This window comes from Pelecanus crispus, chromosome 7 (genome assembly GCF_030463565.1).
Source record: "Pelecanus crispus isolate bPelCri1 chromosome 7, bPelCri1.pri, whole genome shotgun sequence".
NCBI classification, from domain to species: Eukaryota; Metazoa; Chordata; class Aves; order Pelecaniformes; family Pelecanidae; genus Pelecanus; species Pelecanus crispus.
The window spans coordinates 14,409,356-14,430,456 of NC_134649.1; the positions used below are offsets into that span (position 1 = coordinate 14,409,356).

A 21,101-nucleotide genomic window follows, 5' to 3' on the forward strand; every position below is an offset into this window, starting at 1 on the left:
GAGCCTGCAAAATAGCCTATAATGTACTTTGAAGGGTAGGGTGGGCATCAGGGAGATGGGCCACACCCCCCCGGGGAGGTGGGAAGCATCCCTCCATAGGGGAGGGGGGCTGGCGGTAAATAAGCTTGCTGCCTTCCCTCTTAAAGCACGTCAGGCTTTGCCCATTCCCAGAGGCCTGGTGCCCGGATGCTGCCCGTGCCCCAGCACACGTGGGCGCCGGGAGGCCCGTCCCCACCTGAGCACCGGGGTTTGCCTGCGGCCCCGGTGCAGCTCGATAAGCCGGCGATACCGCATCCCGCTGCAGCGGCCCCGCCGCGGCTCCTGTCACATGATGGGTCAGCAGTTCGTGGGAAGTTGCAGGCTGAAAGCTCGGAAAAAAAACCAAGTTACTTTAGCCAGCTCCTTCCCCACAGGAAATAAAAACTGGATCTGAGCTTTAGCAATCTGGGTTTGACCGGACTTATCTCGCCTGGGGCCCGGGGTGGGTTTGTCTCGCCTCACTCCTGACCAAGCTCCCAGCCATGAAACCCAGCAGGGAAAGGATTCACAGAAGGGCAGGAGGGGCAGAGAAAGGAGAAAACACCACTGCATGCGTTATGGTGGGGGGCAAAGAGGGTTGCTGTGGCTCTCCTGGAGCCCCACATCGGGCCGACTCCGCATGGAAAAGAAAGTTATCTCCCAGACTTTCCCGTCCCTGCGAGGCCGATGGGAAAAGCCAGCACAGCAAATATTCCCACGGCCGCTGTCCTCATGCCCCGGCGAAGCCGATCCCAGCGCGTAGCGCACAGTGCGGCACGGAGAGGCTTTTGCCCTTCCTTTGCCCGGGCTCCATCGACAATCAGGCAGCTATTTTTAAACCGGCTCTTTCTTTTCCCCTGCAGAGGCGCTTGAATGGCTTTCCCCTCGCGCACAGAAGCACAGGGAGCGTGGACGTCGTCTCTCATTGTGATGGGAAAGGTTATCGGGTACAAAACAAAAGTGAAATCATCCACTGGCATTCCTGGGACCAAAATAGCCGCCTGCTCTCCAGCGCTGACGTTATCGCAGGGGAAGGAAGGCTCCGGATACAGGCAGTCCCGCTCCCGGGCTCACGTACCGACCCTGTAGCAAGCCAACACCCAGGCTTGCTGCAAGCAAGAGCAAAATGAGACATTCTTGCCATGAAAGATTAAAGATAACTCAGTGGGCAAGGTCCCAAAGTTGCCATCGCTCCCAAGCAGCCACAGAGCCTCGCACAAGCATCACTCCAGCAACAGCCCAGCAGAACAGCTCGGCTGTCTCGTGTCCATGTGCAGCACCAGAGACCTCCTGGGGACAGCGGGGGAGCGGGGAGTGCCGTGGCAGAGGGACGCTCCTCCCGGGGGGCCCTGTGAGCTGCTGGCCCCCGCTCCCAGCAGCCTGGGGGCTGCGGTGCCCTGCAGAGCTGGGGCGGCGCAGGGAGACGGTGAACCGCAAAGGCAAGCCTTGGCTATCAGCTCACTAAAAGCATCTTTGCTATTGGACTTAGCTGGGGGGTTTTTGTTATTTTTTTTCCCTCTTGCACAAATAGATTAAATCCAAGAAACAGCATTGCCATAACACCGGGCGCATCCATCACGCCTGTCCCGACAGAGCCACTTAGGCGTTTCTCAGCTGAAATTTGTCACAAAACACTGGTTTGCTGAAAGCAGAGCTTGCCACCAGCCCGGAGGCCCGTGCGCTCAGGAGGGCTCCGGTGGGGGGCTGCCCAGCATCACCCCAAGCTGGCAGCATGTCGCCGTATGACCGAAGCGCTGCCCCCGCCCTGGTCCCCTCATTGCCTCGTGCCTTTCTGCAGCCGCTCCCGTCGCGCCCTCTGTGAGAAACGCCAGGGAAGCACCCAGCCCTGGGGGATCCCTGCTGCCGGCGGCTTCCCAGGGATCTCCCACGCCTCCTGCTATGGGAAACACGACCACTGGAAAGTCCTTGTTTTGATTTCTCTTCTCAAGGCAGGACCATGCAGGCGCGGAGCGGAGACCCGTGGAAACCATTTCTAGTGACACTCCGAGGAGAGGAGCCGGAGGTGGGGATCGCAGGGAGACTCCAACACCGCAGACCAGTTGCTGCTTGCAGACCTGCTTGCCATCTGCAACTGAGCAAAAAAACTGGGTAAGGGCCGCAGGGCCAGGCCGGGAGGGCTGTGGGGTGCTTCGCAGATGGAGAAGGCAGGGACATCCAAGAGATTCTGCAGAGTCCTGGTGGAGATGGAGTGGCTGGCAGCCAGCACACTGGAGCTACGGCATGGCCCAGGACATGGGGAGAGCGGGATTTGGGGAACCCTTCAGTGCTGAGCAGCCTTCTGCGCTGCCCTTGGCACTTCCCAGCCTGGAAGAGGAGCTCATGTACTGGGCATCTGGGCTGAAGAGGTAAACCTCCTGCAAAGCACAGAGACTTCATTGCTTAAATATCTCCCTGTGACACGACCGCTGGGGGCGAGGGGTGAGTCGTGGCAGCGCTGAAACTGAGAACCAAGGAACATGAAAACTAGGGGTAAATTTTACTTCCCCCGAACACACAGTAAGATATTTACCAAAACTGTCCAAGGCATTTTCAAAATAAGCCGAGTGCTCCAATGCCTGCCAAACCCAGATTCTTTTCAGAGAAGATTTAAGACTCTTCTTCATTTGAATTGCAGTAATGAACTAATACTGTGAGTGCCTCCAGCTGCCAGCAGCTGGCTCGGACTTAATTGCGCCCAGGAGCCTTTCCCAGGAGCTGCGGAGTCGCCCTGCGCCCAGCCAAGCCCAGCCCAGCCCGGGCAGCAGGAGCGGCCCACGGGCACTGCAAATGTCAGTTCATGCAAAACCAAGCAGGTCAGGAAACACACGCCAGCGCTGTCCGTATGGACTCCGGCGGGGATGGCAGGGCCGCCAGCGCGGGCTCCAGTGCGGCTTTCCTGGCTTTGTTGACGGGTACAGCTTTATCGCTGTTAAAACACTGTTTGTTGCTGTGACTTTTCCCCCCCTTCTTAAATGTCAACTTGAAAAGAAAAATTTGGGAAAGGTCACTTACCAGAGAGACTGGAACAACTCCAGTCACTTGGATAAACACGTGTAGGGTCAGCTGCTGCAAGAGGGGTTTTTAAACCAGTTATTTACCTGGCTGAACAAGTGGTGTGTTTCTGCAGGAGGGCGAGACTTTATGTACCTTGTGGGAGGCAATCAATCTCCTTACCACCCATCCATCTGCTGCCAGGATCGTTAACCCTTCAGGACACCCAGGCAGAGAAGATGCTTCACTCAGGATGCCTAACTCCATATTCTAAGGGGGCACGAGCACCCGTCAAAGCCCCAGGCTTACCCCAACACCACTGGTCTGACACTGTGGAGAGCTGCTCACCCGCAGCCCCGCCAGACCCCTTCCCCGGGCACCCGCTGAGGCTGCGCCGTGCCCCTGCATCACGCTTGGTTCTTCAAGCCAGTCGAGTCACTAGTATTTGGCTGGAAGCAACGTGCCAGAGACCCTGTTAGTGAGGAACAGCACTATGCATACATAGATGTACGCAGAATGGGTCCAGAGCCAGGCGCGCTGGGTCCTGTTCTTACCAGCAGTGTGAGCAGAGACCTGCTGCACTCCGCAGCTTCCCCCAGCTGCAAAAAAAGGATAACCAGGAGATCCCATTGATAAAAAGGCACCCATTTAGAAGATCAGGGGAATGGGATGGGGTTTTCACTACCCCCAGCTATGATGGGGAATTGGAAGGTGAGAGCTGAGCACCGCAGCAGACACAGTGAGCCAAGCTTTCCCTTGCTGCCTTCCCAAGGATGCTTCAGCATCCAGCAAACACCATGCAGACCCTGGCAAAGAGCACCCAGTACAGAAGGCCTTCCCCTGCCTCCCCTTACCTCCCAGTTGGTGCCCAGCCACCTTCAGCGCATGTTTGAGTGTGCCCAGCACTCACAGCCCTCCTGCCCCTGCAAGCTGGCAGCAGTTTGCCCCGTGATTTGCAGGTAGTCATCAAATCTGGTAATTGCCTCTGCTGACAGCTGTAGAATGGGGCAGGAGTTTGCCTGCTGATCCAGGGAGCGGGGAGGGTTTGGCAGCCCCAAGCACACCCACTATCCTTTTCGGGGAGCCTGGGCAGCTTAGGCGGGGAGGAACCACAGAGGGTTTCCTGCAAGGTCTCACCAAACACCATGATACACCGCTCACCTTCCCAGCGGCGGAGCAGTGGGTGTTGCCAGCAGCTCTAACCACTGCTCCCCTCTGCCCAAGCGCTGCGCCTATTTCAGTGCCAGCAGGGCACGGTCAGAGCCCCGATAACTACGGCTCCTTCAGAAAAATTCCCAGCTTCCCAAGGCGCAGGTGGCAGGGGCTGCTTTCGCAAAGAGGTCAGCAGGTGCATTGATAAGGAGCAGCCCCAACAGACACGGCCTCGTGATGCCCTTTAGCTCTACCTGCTGCCGCTGCGCTTGATCTCGGCGGGTATGTTTGTCTCTCACCTGGTACGTTTCCACCCCGCCGCTGAACGTGCTGGCTGCAGCCAAGTCAAGGATTTGACTAAAATAATAAACCTTTTTTCATTTGTTTCCCCTGTCCCAGCCTTCATCCCCATGGCTTCTCAGCAAGGCAAACTTCAGAATTTCGTTAAACAAAATCCATTGAATTTTGCCCTTATTTATAGCCAGTATGCTCATTTATGACTTGCACAGAATGCTCCATAGCTCAGTAGCACACAAGCTAGCACACGGACCAGAGCAGTTCCAGACAAACCTGCTGCAAGTTGGGCCTCCCAACCATCATCACCGTCTGAACCTGTTTGGTTGATCAAGGTCCCTAGACGCGCACCGCCTCCATTCCCCCTGCACCCTCGCGCTGCCTGGCGCGCATCCCGCGCCCAACGCTTCCACAAGGGCCTGGATGAGACCATCACCACCGCAAGCTGGGAAGGCTGGAGTTACTCTGGAGGGTCAGTGCTAACCCCACAGCAGGCAGGGAATGGCTTTGCGGGCGCCTGCTTTGTGATCACCCCCTGTGGCCACGTTTGCTGAGAGACTTCCCAGCGGCAGCCCCAGTTTCAGCAGGGAGCAGAGCACACCTCTGCCAGCCCATCAGCAGCCCCAGCTCAGCCTGTGGAGAGATCAAGCCAAGGTGCATGCTGAGCCAGACCAAGGTGTTTCGTGTAAGCACTCTTCCCACAGCAAAAAGGGGATCACTGTCTGTGATCAAGTTTAGCTCTGTTGACAATTGCTGTGCCTACTCCTAAATAAAAGTGGAGCACACAGCCTTATTCGGGACAACTACTCAGCTGCAGACACCTGAAGGCTTATGTTGACCTTGTAAGGAAATCAGCACCAGCCAGGGACCCCACGTCAGCCTCGTCCAAAACAACCAATGCTGCTCAAACCTAACAACTCAACGTTATTGTGTGCAGTGAGCAGCTTTATGGCCTCCAGCAGCCGTGCAAAGGGTACCGCGGTGGTGCAAGGTCAAAGGCATAAGGTCTCTGCACAGTGGGAAACCACCACCACGAGGCTTTCAGAAGTTCAGCTAGACAGAAGAATTGCCAGCAGCGGGGAAAAGGGCAGCTGTTGGTCCTGCCAGTAAAAACAAAAAAGGAGAAATCAGCCTACCACTGCTTCCGATCGGATGTGACAGCTCTGTCTGAGTTCCTCAGCAAACCCAGCCTGTGTTGCAAGTGCAGCAGGAGACCCAGGAGCTCCCAAGTGAGGGGAAGTGGAGAGCCCCGGCTCCAGGGGCATGGGAGAGGGAGCCACGGAAAGCAGCCCCCACTTCGGCTCTTCCCCACAGCCAGCACTACGCACCGGCTCACGCATGCCTCAGGAAGGAGCCCAGGTCCCGGTTACATGCGTGCCATAGCCCCATTAATGCTGGTGTCCCGTGCCGGCAGCCTTCCCCAAGCAGAAGGTGGGTTTCTCTAAGAAAACCAGAGACAGATCATTTCCTATAGCTAGGGAAATGAAGAACCTCTTGCACCTCTGTGCCGGCCAGGGGAGACTGCTTCAGGCAGCCTGTTCCCATACACAGCAAAGTGTTCCCACATGCCCCTTGAAATAATTCATTTTTTGTGGAATTCAGTCACTTTAAAAAAAAAAAAAACAACAGAAAACGCTTCCACAGGCTTGCAGCAATATTTTGTCTGTAAATAATCTGGAGAGCAAGGTCACATTCCCAAGTGAAAGCGGAGCAGGGGAGGGTGGGCAGGAGGGCGGAGGAGGCGTGCGGTGCAGAGGGGTGTGCAGCCCGCGGCCCTGGGCACAGCCGGGCTGGGGGACCGGGGGAAAGAGAAATGGGGGCGGGGGAAGGGGCAGAGCAGAAAGGGGACCCAGAGGTAAGAGGTGAGTTGATTTCGCCTTTCTGGCGAGGGTGAGCCACAGGCACCGAGCTCTGGGCATGCCCCGCGCTGCCTGCTCACAGGCTCTTGCACATCTCTGACATCTCTGTGCTCCTTGTCTGCAAAGCGGGGACAAGCGACTCCTCTGTCCTCCCACGCTTTGGCACGCATGCCAGGCCCTGCTGCCGGCAGGATGGTGTGCCGGCACGCAGCCATGCGGGGCTCGGCCTGCCCCGCTGCTGGCTCACGGGGACAGCAGCAGCGGCCGGGCGGTGGGCACGGGCCGCCCCGCTCGCCGGGGAGCATCCCGCGCTGCTGGTGCATCGCTGCAAACGTGGAAACGCGAAGCGCTCCCAGGGAAGCAGAGGCTGTCCTGCCCGGGCTCTCCCTCCCCACGGGCACGGCACAGGATGCGCTGACCCCGGCATCCCCTGGTGCTCGCGCTGTTCGTGCCAAAGGCGTTGAAGTCCGTGCTTTTCTGGCTCGCCGCTGGAGCGGGCTCTCAGCGGCAGCTCCAGTGCAGTGGCTGGGCCACGGCACCTGGCTTTGCCCTGCCAAAGGGCAGCTCCTCTGGGAGAAAGGAGATGCAAATCTCACCCAGCTCTGCAGCGCCAGGAACTCCAGGAGTTCAAAGCCCTCCGCCGGCCGTGTGGGGAGCGGGAGTGCTATGGAAAACCACCCACAGCCCTGGATCGAGTGTAGAGCAGATGGCAGAACAAACGGCACCGGGATTTCTGTTTCACATAATCTTTTGCCCTACTTGCTCCCACATTTAACCTTTTCCTCCCATGGAGCAGACCTTCTCTTGGAAAAAGCGACCAGAACACTGGAAGGGTTTCAGAGCGGCAGGTGGTGTTCTGCTCTGAACATCACCAAGGACAATACACAAGACCCCAGAGGATTTTTTTTTCTTCTTCTTCTTTTTAAAGATTCAGACTAGTTATGTGGTATTTTGTGTCCTTTTTTTGAGAAAAGAATTTTTCTTGTTCTAGGCCAGGGGAAGGGTGATACTGCTATGGTAGATGGCTGCCTACACGACTGGCAGTAAGAACGTCCAAGATGCTGGGTGCTTTGCACTACAGCTGTGAGCGTGACTTGGGCTGAGCAGCAGCCCCGCGCGGGAAGGGTGCTCACGCTCAGCAGGGCCACTGCAGGTACACGTTCTTCAGGGCATGGAAAGGTTAGGGGGGAAAAAAAAGAAAAACGAGAAAAAAATTCAAATCCTGCACATGTTTTACAGACTTCTCACACGGCGGAAAGCTCAGGGGTTTCTGTGGAGTTTTGGGACGGAAACCACATACTGACTGGCTGACTCTGCAAGGCCAAGTTTCACCCGCAGCAGACAGTGGCTGTGCGACAGCCCCATGCTCCCGTCGCAGGGGACGCTGTCCCTGCCCAGTGGTGCCACCCCGTACACGGCTGCATGCGGAGACAGGATCCAGCCCAGGGAGAAGCCCAGCCCTCCTCGGCAGAGCTGGCACCTGCCGGATCGCGTCCCACGTTCTGCTTGAAAATGCCACCATTAAGTTTGGGTATGAAACGCTCAAGAAACCACATTGCTTGCCGGCTCCCAGTACAACGAGGTTCAACATTTAAAGCGCTTGCCTGTATCAAGGCGCCCACCGTGCACATGCCGAAACAATCGTTTGCCCGGCGTGTCAAGCACCGTCAGCTCTCCGCTGCCGCTGGTCTCGTCACTACCGTTTTACAAGGTTATTTTACACCCGACTGGTGGAATTCGTTCTTGCTCATGCATTATAATCATTAGAAAGTCATCTAACCACCACCCACCCCATACAGCACCAATGTGACCACTCCTTCATGGCACCGTTCTTGGCACCAAGAGGCGGCGTGGCCGTGCTGCCTGGGGCACAGCCCAGTGCGCAGGGCAGGGCGACGCTGGGTGCATCCCTGCACGGCCACACTTCCCGCAGGCAGGCTACTGGGACCTCTGGGAGCGCATCCTCTGTCTCAGCAGAGGTGGGAAAGCCCCAGGCTGGTGAGGGCACAAAGCAGCTGTGTCCAGCTGGAGGAGCAGGAGGGTCCAGCCTATGTGGCAGGAGCTTGGGTGATGAGTGAGCTTTTGCTGGCAGCTCACAGAGACATAAGAGTTAACACTGCTCGCCCTGCACTGACTCCATAACGGAGCCACAGGGCTCTGCCTGTATTTTAGGAGTTGCCAATGGGCTCATCATAAAGCTTCACAATTAACGCTCAGAAATTAATTACAACAGTCTGGGATTCTTCTAAAGACACTAATAGCTACAAGGAAGAAGCCAAATAGCCTATTAGCTCAGCAGACTACAGCCAGTGCTTTCTCTCTAGCACTTTGGTGAAGCCAAGCACTTTTGCACTTTTACTATTATGCATTGCAAATTAAAAGTGCCAGCAAGATCTCCTGGCTTTGGCATCAGGCTGCAGAGCAGGCTGCCCATAGCAGAGCTCTAGATACCACGCCTGGTCCTCCCTGAGGTGCAATGCAGCACGGACAACTTCCCCGCAGTTAGACGGAGCCAGGCCATCGTTCCCCACAGACCCAGCTGGGAACAACACCCATTTCAAAAGAAAAAGAGACAGTATCCAAAAGCTGTGAGCAGGGTGTGGGGTTCCTGCTGTTACTCACCATGTGCTGAGCTGTTCAGAGACAAACAAAGGAGCAGGTTGGGTCAAACACAGGAACTCCCTCAAGTGAACTGTTGTCACAGGTCAGAATCATTAAAGGGATTCAATCCAGAGTGCACAAACTTTCTGCAGTGCCTACAGTGGCTCTCTGCAGACAGACTTTTCTAATTCCTGTGCTGTGGTATCTCTTACAACAGGACATGAGGGATTTCAATCGCCCCGATAGCTGGCATGGTTCCCTACTGAATTAAACCAGACATTTTAGTAGGTTTAATTCTTAACCGACAGAAACATGCAACGCACGTCAGCTCTGACACAAAATGGGTGAACATCCAGAAACCATGAGATTGCCAATTTGTGAGTATCAGTTACAGGCTGCAGTGCTAGAAACTTATCACAGGCTCAGCAGAAACAAATCACCTGTTTGAAAGGAGACCTATTCGACAAGGAAAGCCAGGTCCTCTCTTCCTCATCTCATTTGCATAAAACAAATAGACCAAGCCCAGGCAGAGAAAAAAAAATCCAATTAAACAATCGTGTCAGTTCAGCAGAGAGCTGATTTTTAGACTTCCTACATTTGACTTCAAGCAAATCAGGATTTTGCTTTTTTATTTTTAACTCTGTTCTCATTTAAGAGCTTCAATTTGTGACAGGATAACTGTTAAAGGTAACATTTTTAAGTGCTCCAAATAACAGCAGCACTTATGAAGGCACTACACTGACTCTTTTTAAACCTGAAAGCAAGTCACTTCCCAGCTGCGCCTGCTCTTCTCACTGCAAGGACAGCCCAGCTCGAGTCAGGTACAGAAAGTAGCCAGGAAACCAGAATTGAAACCCAGAAGTTTGCTTTCATTATCCAAACTGAATGAACACAAGAAGTGAAATTACGTGAATAAATGCTACACGCATCTTTTTTCCCCTCCAATGATTCGCTGGGGGTTTTTTTGGCTGTCCAGTTAGTAAGTTATTTGTAACAGGGCTCTCCCATCCTGGCCGGGCTTGGGTACCACGCCACAGGCGAGGTCCGCGCTGCACCCCTTCAGGACGGCAGCATGCGCAGGCAGAAAAGGCCGCAGCACCAGCACCAATTCCTTCAGCGAGACGTGCCAGACCAGATTTTTTGCATACCACAGCAAAGCAGCTCACAAACTGCCGTATAACACCATTCTGCAACTTACATTTTTTGAGCTCTAACAGCGTCTCATTTTTTCCAAGTCAAAAAGAAACCCACTGGCTAGTTCAACGCTCTTCAGAAGCCTGATGAATCGATTTCTCTTTCTTTTAACAAGAAGGCAGCTGGGCTTCTGCAACAGCACGGCAGCCTTTGCCCGTGGTTACAGTGGATGCCCCTTCAGAAGGGAACCGCGTAGGGAGCAGGTGCAGCACCAGCAGGTAACACCAAGAGCTCCAGCAAGGCCACTGCGAATGCCATTAGCAGCTGGGAACACCACCTTCTCCACCCCTCAGCCCTGCAAAGGTCTCCATACGCAGCAGAGCAGGGAAGACTCAGAACTGGTACGAGCAGCCAGGCGACGGCCGCAGCTCAGCCGGCACCTCCAATTCACTTCTCTCCCCTCGAACATGAAACCCTGCCCGGCACTCGAGCACCTCAAAGTGACCCACGATTGATGGCTGCTGCAGGTGTAGGCACATTGGGACCCAACAGAACCTGCAGCAATTACTGTGTGCTAATCGTCAGATAGGACGAGGCCTGTTGCATCCACCACCTGCCCGGGAAATACACCAAGGCTGAAGATCTGAAAGCTGTCATGAGGATTAGACACAGCCTTGTGCTTAAATACCACCTACTCTCCTTCTGCATTTAAAGAAAGGAACAGCAGCGCCTTGCTTCCCTTTTCTGAGGCAGAAAAGAGGATGAACAGCAGTTTTCAATTGAAATATGGGACTTCATTGAGACAAACAGTCAGACTGAAACGGAGAGAAAAAAATTGAAAAATCAGAAGTGTCAGGCAAATGTAAGCTAGTCTAAACTGCCCTGAAATCAATGGGGCTGCAGTGATACAAGCCCTGGTCTTCATCACCACAGTCCCACGGCAGCAGAGACCGGCTCGGGGAGCGCGGCTCCGGCTGGGACAGGCAGATCCCCTGGCAGTGCCAGGGCAGGGAGCGTGGGCTCCGGCAGCCTGGGCTGCGCCCACTGCTCTCGGAGTGGCTGAGTGGAGCACCCTCGGGTGCGGGCTGCCAGCAGAGACCAGAGCAGGCTGGCTCTGGGCATCAGGCAGCCACAGGCAGCATCGCTTCTATGCTGCTGAGCTGCACTGCCGTCTCCTGACTCAGCCTTACGGCTTTCCTAAACCACCCCCGATTCTTCTAGCTCTTAGGAAACCTACCCCCAGCTTCTCCCAAGCCAAGGAAGAATGGCAGACACTCTCCAAGCTGCACCTTGTAAAGGGTCAGGTTTACACCAAAGGCTGATGTGACTTTACTCAAGAACGTTTCCAGACTTTTCTTCTCTTTTCCAGAGCGCACTGTAAAAACCAGCATAATATCCTCTCTGCTATTGCTTTTGTGGGGCCTGCCGGATCAGGTTACACTGGAAATCAAGATACTGATATTTTACCTCTGTCCTGCTTGCTATTGGGGAGACCTCGAGATCTGCAGCAGGACATTTCCATGCAACATTTGTCCTCTGTTTAGAGCATTTCTTGCCCCGTTTGCCACGCTTTTCAGCACACATCCCCTTAAGCATCCCACATTTTGGAAACTACCTTCACTTCCCAGCACCAGCCAGCTCACTCCCACCATAGCCAAAGTTTCAGGCACCGCAGCCTCCTGGCCGCCCAGGAGAACCGGAGGCAGATGCCCGAGAGCATCCAGCTGCTACGGAAGCAGGCGCCGTCCCTGTGGGAACTCAAGAGAGGAACTGAGCACAAGGGTCCCGCACCGCGGGATCTTAATCCTTTTGCCGAGAGGAGCCAAGCTGGAGTTTAGAGAACTGGAAGTCAGAGAACAAGCAGACGTTTGTTCAGACCAGGCGGTGCGAGGGGGAGGACCCCCAGCTCCTTCCCGCCTCCGCGGGACTTACCGTCCCTGAATGTCCCTTTTTGTCCTTCTCCCTGCATCTGCGGCCAGTCGGCACAACGCCGCTCTGTCCAGCGTGGGGCCGCGGCCCCCGCCGCACACCTCCCCCGGGGCCCCGTGGCCAGCAGAAGGAGAAGCAGGGTGGCCGCTACCGGCCGCGGCGATGCCGACCCGGCTGCCAGGCTGATCTTTCCCAAGAGGAAGTCTGCCGCCCGCCGGGTGCTCTTCCCACGAAGGAGCATAGCCTCTTGAAGGGCTGAGGGGTGGGCGGACGGGCAGCCGGGGAGGGAGGCTGAACAAAGGGCTTGCACGGTTTAACAGGCATCAGAGCCACCAGTGCCACAGAAACATCTGCCTGGGAGACGGGAGCATGAGACCCTTTTTTAAAAGCGTTAAGCCCAACACCCTCAAAAATTACAGCTGCTCAGTATTACTAATCTGAGAAGGGTTGAACTCCGTCACCTACCGCTCAGTCTTTATCGTAACTCCTATCAGAGACTCCAGTTTCGGTAAAAAAGCATGCATGTGTGAAAGAGAGAGGCAGCAGCAAGTCTTGGCAGAGAAGAAACAAGAGCTCTGTCGCTCTCTACAAGCAGGAGCAGGTATCAGAGGAGCCTGTCTGTACCCAGCTATGTTAGTAAACTTTGGAAAGTTTTGGCCTACAAAACCACCAGGTTATTTCCAGTCGCAGTGGGAAAGATGGGCCTTTTGGGCTGGATTTTCCCCTCAGGCTGTCTTACCCCTAGTTCTGACTGCGGGACTCCTCTGCAACGAGGACTGGTATCACACTGCTCTGGTCCTGCACAGCTCCTCGTTTCAGGTCAAAGCACCGGGAAGGTGGGTACAAACTGATGCATCCAGGTAACCACCGAAACACTCACTGTCTGAGTACCATCACCCATCCGATCAAATAAGCAGAAAGTTTTTTTAAAATAAAAATACTTAACATTTATTCACCTTTGAAGTCACCACAGTAAAATTGTACACACTATGAGTAACCCAGGAACGTTATTAAAAGCTACGAGAAACATAAGGCAATTTGTACAACCATTGAAAGAAATACACAGCATGTTGAAAATAGAGTGAACGATTACTCAAACAAGACAATGCTTGATACGCACTAGAGTGACAAGAACCAGCATTAAGTTTTAAACAAAAATAAAGATGTCATGGCTACAAGTATCATACAGTGATAAATACTTCAAAAATATATTAAGATATATGGAAATTCTTGTTTTGTCAAGGAAATCCAGAGAAATCCCAGCCTTCAATGGATTTCAATATACCAATTAAGGTTTAATATTTAAATTCCTTTCCTTTCAGTAAGAACCAGTACTGCAGCTATTATCATCCTGTATCAATACTTATCTTCTTGTAGTGTAATGAAATCAGCCTTATGTTATATTAAGCCTTAATGCCTCTCACATCACTGGCACTAATTGCTCTAAATCAACCATGAGTTGCCTTTCAGTAACAAGTGCTGTGCACCACATCTGAAGCCATAAACCATGTTAAATCACAGTCAGCGTTCGCCCACTTTACAGTATTAATGGAAGGCGGGTTCGAAGACTTGCCTCCATGTAAATAAGACTTCTCAAACAGAGGGTTTAGTAGCAAGTCCACCATAACGTTTTCCTAGCGTAACATTGAGCACTCAGAAGTTACAGTACATGAACCGTGCTAAAGTTTAGGTTACACCTTCAAAAAGAAAGTCCAGCTGATGTTTGGAGACGACAGGTTTTGAACATGCACAAATGGTGGTTTAGTACACATTTGTTTGTGCTGTTACTAGGTAGCAAGTGAAGCAGTTTATAGCCAAGGATTTGGTGAGACAGTTTTCTGAGCCAGTTTAAAAATATAAACTTCTTCTTAGAGAGTCTGTTCTATAGAAAATAAGAGTGAAATCTGGTAAATTGTCAGTTTTGAGAGTACTTTCCCGTGGCAAGATCCGTTCATCAGCCTACCGCACCACCAAGAGAAAAGCCAATCCTGCTATTCCAAATCCTGCTGCGGCCATGATCGCGTTGCTTATGGTACTGCTCTGGTCAGCCGGCTGGGAGCCGTGTCTGCCGAAGAAGCGACAGAAGCCGTCCTAGAAAAGCAAGAGAAGGACATTGAGTTTGTTGGCTACAATTAACCGGATTTCTTTTAACAGGTCTTTGAGCACAGTTTGATTCACGCTCCCAGCGCAGCATTTGTCAGCTGCAGAAGTCTCTGCTTTCACGAAAGTCTAAGCCTGCTGCCTTGGGCACACAAAAACGCTTTGTGAGAGCCTTTGCACGAGGCGACCAAAAGCAGTAGCTCCAAGTGTTGTTCAAAAGACAATTGCAAACTTCCTATCGAGATGCTCAGCATGTCATTACGTTATTTTTGCCCTTTCAGGCAACTTTCTGATGGGAGCTGCCAGCATTGTTCCCCCTCATTCAAGTTTCAGAAAGCATCTGAAGCACGGGATATGGAAATTTCCACTTGAAAGAGAGGAGCCCGAAGCTGGTCCCATCTCAGTGGACGTGGGACTGGTTACACGCTCTCTTGGAAGGGCCAAGTGGACGCTGCTCGGAGCTGACCTATGACAGAGCAAAGCTGGCAGCTGCTCTCCCAGATCGTTATTTGTGATAATCAGAAGTGGCAGCAATACAACTCCAGATGGTCCTGTTTGAACTCTGCTCTGCAGATGTCTATGTAAACAAGTTATACTCTTAATTTCTTCCGGAACTTTGTTCTTTACACTTTAATTTGTGCGAACAGGCAATGCGATTCTGCCAAGTGACAGTGTACGTTGTAGCCAACCACCATACTGTTCCGAGCAGTCAGATGGACCGGTGACCACTGGAAAACCAACTTCATTTTGGTCTCTGGAAAAGTCAACGAAACCAGTGGCCGCTTCCCCCCCTTTCTATTTTTAGTGCTTATTTGTACTGGCATCAAATATTCCACTAGGACCGAAAATAGGAAATGTGCAGTTCTGCGGGATAGCTGACATTTTGTTCAGAAACGCAGGCAGAGAGCTGCACGGATGCCTTACAAGCCGTGCTTTGAGCACGCATCTCAAGCGGCAGAACGCAACGGCAGCCAGCGCTTTGCATCGCAACGTACGTTTATGCTATTGCCCGCACCTTCCCGAGGCCCCGACCGGTTTCGGGACGAGCAGGAACCAGAGCAGCGGGTCGAGCGGGATGGGTGGCTTTATCCACGGGTAGATTTAAGAACGAGCACATCGGGGTTTTGTGTTTACACCTGGGAGAAGGCCCGTGTCAGCCTGCTCCCCAAAACCCGACGGCTGCGGGCCCGAGGGGAAGGCACACCTTGCCCCCCGCAAGCCAGCGGCGCCTCTCCTGGATTTTCAGGAGGCTGCGGCCTGACAAGGCCGGCCACCGGCACCTTTGCGGAACCGGCCTCGGCCGCAAGACGGGGCGCCCGCGGGCACCTTGCGCAGGCCGGCGCGCACCCACCGCCCGGCGCTGCGAACCAGGCGGCCCCGCAGCCGGCCCGCAGCCGGCCCGCAGCGCCCAGCGGCTGCACGGCGCGGGGGGCGGCCCCGCTCCGCCAGCCGCGGGGAGGGGGCCGGGCCCGCCCATGCCCGCCCCGGGCCGCTCCGGGCTCCCGGCTCCCCGCCCTCGGCCTCACCCGGGCCGGCGCCCCCCGCCCCCGCCGCCCCGGCCGCGCTCACCCATCCGCCGTGCGCCTCCAGCCACTCGCCCCGCTCCTCGGCCAGGTAGGCGGCCAGCGCGGCGGCCAGGCAGCGCGGCCCGTCGCTGCAGCCCCGCTCGGCCAGCGCGGCGGCCAGCGTGCCGGCGAAGACCACCAGCGCCAGCAGCCGGCCCCAGTTGAGGCCGCCGTCGGCCTCCAGCTGCGCCGCCACCCGCCCCAGCAGCGCCGCCGCCTCCCGCGGCTCGGCCCGCGCCAGCGGCGCGCAGGAGCGGAAGAAGGAGCGCTCCCGCCGCTCCAGCTCGGCCGCCGCCCGCCGCAGCGTGGCCGCCGTGGGGCTGGGGGCCAGCGCGGCGCCGCCGCCGCGGTGCTGGAAGTAGTCCTCCAGCAGCAGCGCCGTCTCCTCCTTCAGAGAGCCCGGCATGGCGGCGGCTGCGGCGGCGGCCCTCGGCGCCTGCGGCCCCCGCAGCAGCAGCTGCCGCCGACTAAGAGGCGGGGCGGCCCCTCCGCCCGGCCCGGCCCGGCCCGGCCCTGCCCAGCCCGCCCCGGGGCGCTGGGGAGCGCTCCCCTCCTCCGGGGCGGGGCCCGGCGCGGCGGAAAGCCAAAGCCGGGGCGGGGGGGAGGCGGCCCCCGGGCCCGGGGGGAGCGAGTGCCGCTTCCCCACAAGGCTCTGCCAGCATCCCTGGGGAAGGCAGCCACCGCACAAAGCCGCGGGTTTCCCTGTGCAGTCGAGCAGGACGCCCAGTTACCGGGCGCTGCCTGAAAGATACTTTTCTCACGTGCGGGTTTTTTTCCCACATTAGTGGCCAGAAGCTGTGTTCCTTGCATCAAAGGAGACTCCGGTTTTCTAGGACTACAGGACGAGTGCATTGTCTGTTTACCAAACAAACGCAGTGGCATGTGCTTTTTGACGGGCATATAGGCAAAATTTAGGATGAGGACCTTGGCGGTGCAAAGGTTGGGCCCTTCGCTACTGCCAACGTGAAGTAAAATGGCTGAGAACAGCACCGGCCAAGCGCTGTCACTTGCACAGCACCGTGGAGACGTCTCAGCTAGACGCCTCCCTTGCATCCCAGCTGCGCCCTGCGAGCTGTCAGCACCATCAACTGCTCAACAGATCGTCAAAACTCCCGTAAATACCACCTCAAGATTTACAGCAGGCCCCGCGCGGGTACACCCAACTCGTGCTTCCTGCTCGGTGCCAGTCTGCAGGTGCGGTTCAGCCGGTGGCCCGCTGCAAAGCGTGGCCGCGACCGCGCTGTCACCGCGCAGCCCTGCGCCAGTGCTGGCAATGGCGCTGCCGCGGCCGCCTGCGACCGGGTCACGCTCTCACCCCTCGTCGCACAACGGGCTCAAGGTGCCCAACGCGCCGGCATGGGACGGCTTGGCTTCACTCCACCTATCTTGAGTTACAGCTCTCTGTCTCCATTTTACATCCGCATTAGGAAATCCAAAAATAGATCGTTGGAATCAATCCTATTGCCATTTCTCAGATCGCTGTCAAGGCCTGATCTCTTCGAGTCGTTCCTAAGGCAAACTCTTAGTTTTACATCCCCATATTTGGCTTTTGTTTTGTTTTTAAGCAGGGAAATCTAGTCTGTGTTTATCTGCTCGAGCAGTAGCTGGAATGATATCTACTTTTCACCAGTGCTGTACACGCATGCCTTTTAACTAGAGTGTTCCTTATGATTGTTAAATCTGGAGCAGAAATTTCCTATTGCATTCCTCGCAGCAGGAAAGCAAGAGGGAGAGGCTGCTCTTTCTCTAGCAGTATCCTTTTCCACCCTTCCTGTTTATATAGCATTTTTGTTTAACAGGACGGAGCCGTCTGACAGTGACTTTGCCCTGGCTGTAGCTCCCTTGCTCTCCCTGTGTTTAACCTGGTGATAGCCTGCTTGCGTAGCGTTTTGGGACTGCTTTTCCTTCACCTCCTGGCTTGAGCTGAGGAGCTGGTCAGGAAGGTAGGGCCAGTGCTGGGGCTCTGATGTGACACTGCTGCTGCCCTGCTGCGCCCAGAGCTGCGCAGCTCTTCTCCAGGGCTGGGACGTGCTGGGGAAAGGACAAGAAGCAGGTAAAACCTCTCCCTCTGGAAAGGAAGAGAGGTGTTTCCGAGACGCAGATAGCTTGACAGACCAATGGCGGGGGTCTCAAAACACTGGGTTTTCCAAAGCTTCCCTGGCCAACCTTTAGTGAGTAGAAAAACCATGGATACTTCAGTGCCCTGTTCCTCTGTCTTCATTTATCTGATGGGAAGTTGAGGCCCATCTTGGTTCAGAGTTTTCACCATTACCTCAGGAGCAAAAAGGTGGTTTTTACAGGTGCCGAGACCATGCAGCCTGACTTAGGAGTCCACAGGCAGTGGCCCTGAAGTGAGAGAACCACGGGATTTCTGCCTGCAAGAACAGAAGTGCAAGATGCGAGGTCAGCCTCATTCTCACTGGAACTGGCGACTGTTTGGGCACCGATGTCATTCGGAAAAGGCTGGCTCAGCACTTTCCCCAGCCCCTCAGAGCAAAGGAAATGAAACAGTGAGCCTAAATGGAAGAGGAGCTTTTTTCAGTGTCTAAACTGAGCGCTTCCACCAACCACCTTTGCGCTGACTACAAAACCTACGCTAAAGCGGAGAGGACAGCTGACCCCAGCACAGTTCTCTACTGACAAGGCAGAAAGCTGAACTGCTGCATCTCAAGGCGATGTGCAAATACGGTTTACCCAAACAGTGCTAGCCTGAGCCCTCAACAGCGTTTTGGGGCCCAGCTTTCACTGGTGTCCCACTGCAGCGCGAGGAGAATCCTGCGCTCCCACAAAACACATGCTCTGCGTTTTCCAGTGCATTCCTGGGTATGGCGATGAGGATCTGGAAATAAAGTACCACATGTTAGCTGTGATCCTTCTGAGCAGGAAAACGTAACCTGGATTCTGGCCTCCTGAATGCAGAAGGAGCTCAGGTGGAGTCTCGGGTACTTTGAAGGACTGCTCACTCTCAGTTGCTCTGGCTCACCTTGGGTATTTCCAGAAGATGTTCCAGAAGCAATATTCTGGTAGATCTGGATTTCGCCAGGACACATGATCTAAGAAACTGTGTGGTGCAAAAAGTAAATGCCAAAAACGCAGAAAAAACAGCTACCATAACAAGTACCTAACTGGTGGGAGAAACGACTATATACACATTCTCAATACGTAAAATACAATTTATTGTATTTAGGCCATTCATAAGTATCAACACAATGTAGTGTGTTTGAAACAAACATCTTACCAATAAATACTATCTAAACATTAATATTAATCTTTTGATCAAACGTATACAGTGTATTGACTCAATATTGCACAGTGAGCTCTATATGACATTTCCATAGTGCATTCAGCTTGTTACAGGGATAGTTTGCCACAAATACTGCAGAGCATTAGAGTTGGCTTTTCCAAGTGAAAACAGCTGAACTATTTCATTAGGGACTGCAGGCTGATATGAATGGCAGTGTCCTAGGTTAATTGGTTATGTTTTCATGGAACCTAATGTTTTCATGAATGAGGAGACTTTATTTCTAATACAACTTTTATAGAATTGTAAAAAAAATCCCACTCCCAAACAGAATGAGGATATTATCATCAAGCTTACGTGAACAGCCAACTCCAGTGATCCAGCGATCAGTGAGCTTGTGATCAAGCTTGTTTTCTCTTGTTTCAATCTAAATATAAATCATATCTTTGATCTTTTTGGAGATGTATCTCACCACTTGCATTTCAAAGCCAGACCGTGCAAGCCCCCAGCACTACTCCAGCACTTTGCTCCCTACGTGCCTCTGCTCGGGTTAGACTCAGTACCCATCAGTACGAGCAGAGGTCACACACTCTAGTCTCAATAGTTTTCCACGTATAAATGCAGATATAATTTCCCAATAGTTCTATAATTCACTGTATCTCAGCTTTATCTGGTTAAATCTTAATTCTACAGCATCGGCTCTGCGTGGGGATAGTCCTGCCAGTTTGTATTGCATTCCGATGCTCGCGCAGAGGGCAGGGGGCTGCCAGCAACGTGGCCAGCTGTACTGCTTCCCTGAAACCCAGCGGCTCCCGGATCCCACAGGCTCGCAGGCTCTGGTGAGCACAGTACCAAACGCTGGCAGGACTGTGGCTCACAGCAGGTGTTCAGCAGCTCACTGTTGTTCATTCTCAAGTCCAACTATGACAAAACCATGTCCACGCCAGTGGGAGATTACTGTTAGAGTAAGGACTGTACGATTTGGCTTGGAAGGTGTGACCCCCATCTGCATGAGCCTATACTGCTCTGACATTGCAGAAAGACCTTAAAATGGGCATATTCTCCCTTAGTACACATTTAAGCTACATTGCCCTGCCAAAGTGGTATGAGCTGCTCAAAATGCAAATAAGAATCATGAGCATAGAATGGCTATGACTGACTTGGAAAAAGATTTGACCATCACTATAACGGTGCTTAGTGCTTAGCGTGTAGTATTCCTTTAAGTAAAAGAAAATTCACTCACCAAGTGATACAATTAAAAATTTCTAAGAAACTACTGGTTAAATATTACCTCATGATTATGTAAATCATGTTTATATCCCTCATCTTTCCAGTTTATCATTTTGTATATATTTAGATTCTTTATATTCTGGTAACAGAGATGAAATACTTATTTCTATCTAAAAAGACAGTAGGAAAAAACAGGGATTGAAAGGATTCCTTTTTTGTACAGAAAATACATTTTTATGACAACAGCCAGTACCTTCACAGCAGGTCTTTTGCTCCTCTACTTAATACCAAGGTTCAGTCATCCATAACGCCATCATAAAGTATCAGGATTGTTTTTCTTTCCACATTTCAACACCAAAATTCAATGCACTACTATGGAATGTTTCCAAAGTCTTATGCTACATCCTGATAAAATCAGGCTTTTTTTTTCTTTTTTCTTTTTTGTTTAAACTTTAAAAAGGAACTCAATTCATGCAAATAAATACATGATGTGCACTGAAATACTCAATTCTATGATACAAGTGAGATACTTCAGAGAGAAGTCCCTTTACAATTATCTAAACTAGTTCTAATAAAAGAAGATAATTTCAAAACAGATTAAAAACATTTCATTTAACTACAAGTTGATGTTTGCTATGTGTTGAAGCAGATTACATTTTCTACCTAGTTGTGTTAGTCTGTGGGTTCAGTATCACTCTCTTGTAGTGTAGCAAATAGTTGATTTTGAGGGGTGGCTTTTTTATGCAGTTTTGGTAGTCCGGGGTATCAGTCTTCATTTGATTCTGCATACAGGATCTCGGGTTAAGCCCAGATCTGCAGAGAGAGAGTTGAACAATCATTTATGACATTGGCTATTCTATCAAACATTTAATTAAAATTTGGCAAGGCAAGTCAGATTAGTGGTACAGCATATCAGCAGCAATGATATTATTTAACCCATAAGTTCAAAATTCCCTTAACAGTTCAGCTAGCACTTTGTGGGGGTTT

The 21,101-nt window shown here is 53.0% G+C and overlaps 1 protein-coding gene across 1 annotated transcript; it reads right to left on the reverse strand.

Moving 5' to 3' along the window:
• Positions 1-13,227: 13,227 nt before the first annotated feature.
• Positions 13,228-16,049, reverse strand: BCL2L10 (BCL2 like 10). The gene is made up of 2 exons (XM_075714365.1): positions 15,648-16,049; positions 13,228-14,069 (listed from the first exon to the last, which is right to left on the reverse strand). The coding sequence occupies exons 1-2, from the start codon at positions 16,047-16,049 to the stop codon at positions 13,938-13,940; spliced, it is 534 nt and encodes a 177-aa protein (XP_075570480.1). The 3' UTR covers positions 13,228-13,937.
• Between the last annotated feature and the right edge of the window lie 5,052 nt (positions 16,050-21,101).

Excerpts from the sequence above, each read along its gene's own strand:
- BCL2L10 (XM_075714365.1), bottom strand. The coding sequence starts at position 16,049 with ATGCCGGGCTCTCTGAAGGAGGAGACGGCGCTGCTGCTGGAGGACTAC. Across the intron at positions 14,070-15,647 it reads TGGAGGCGCACGGCGGATGG|GACGGCTTCTGTCGCTTCTT; the intron begins GTGAGCGCGGCC and ends TTGCTTTTCTAG.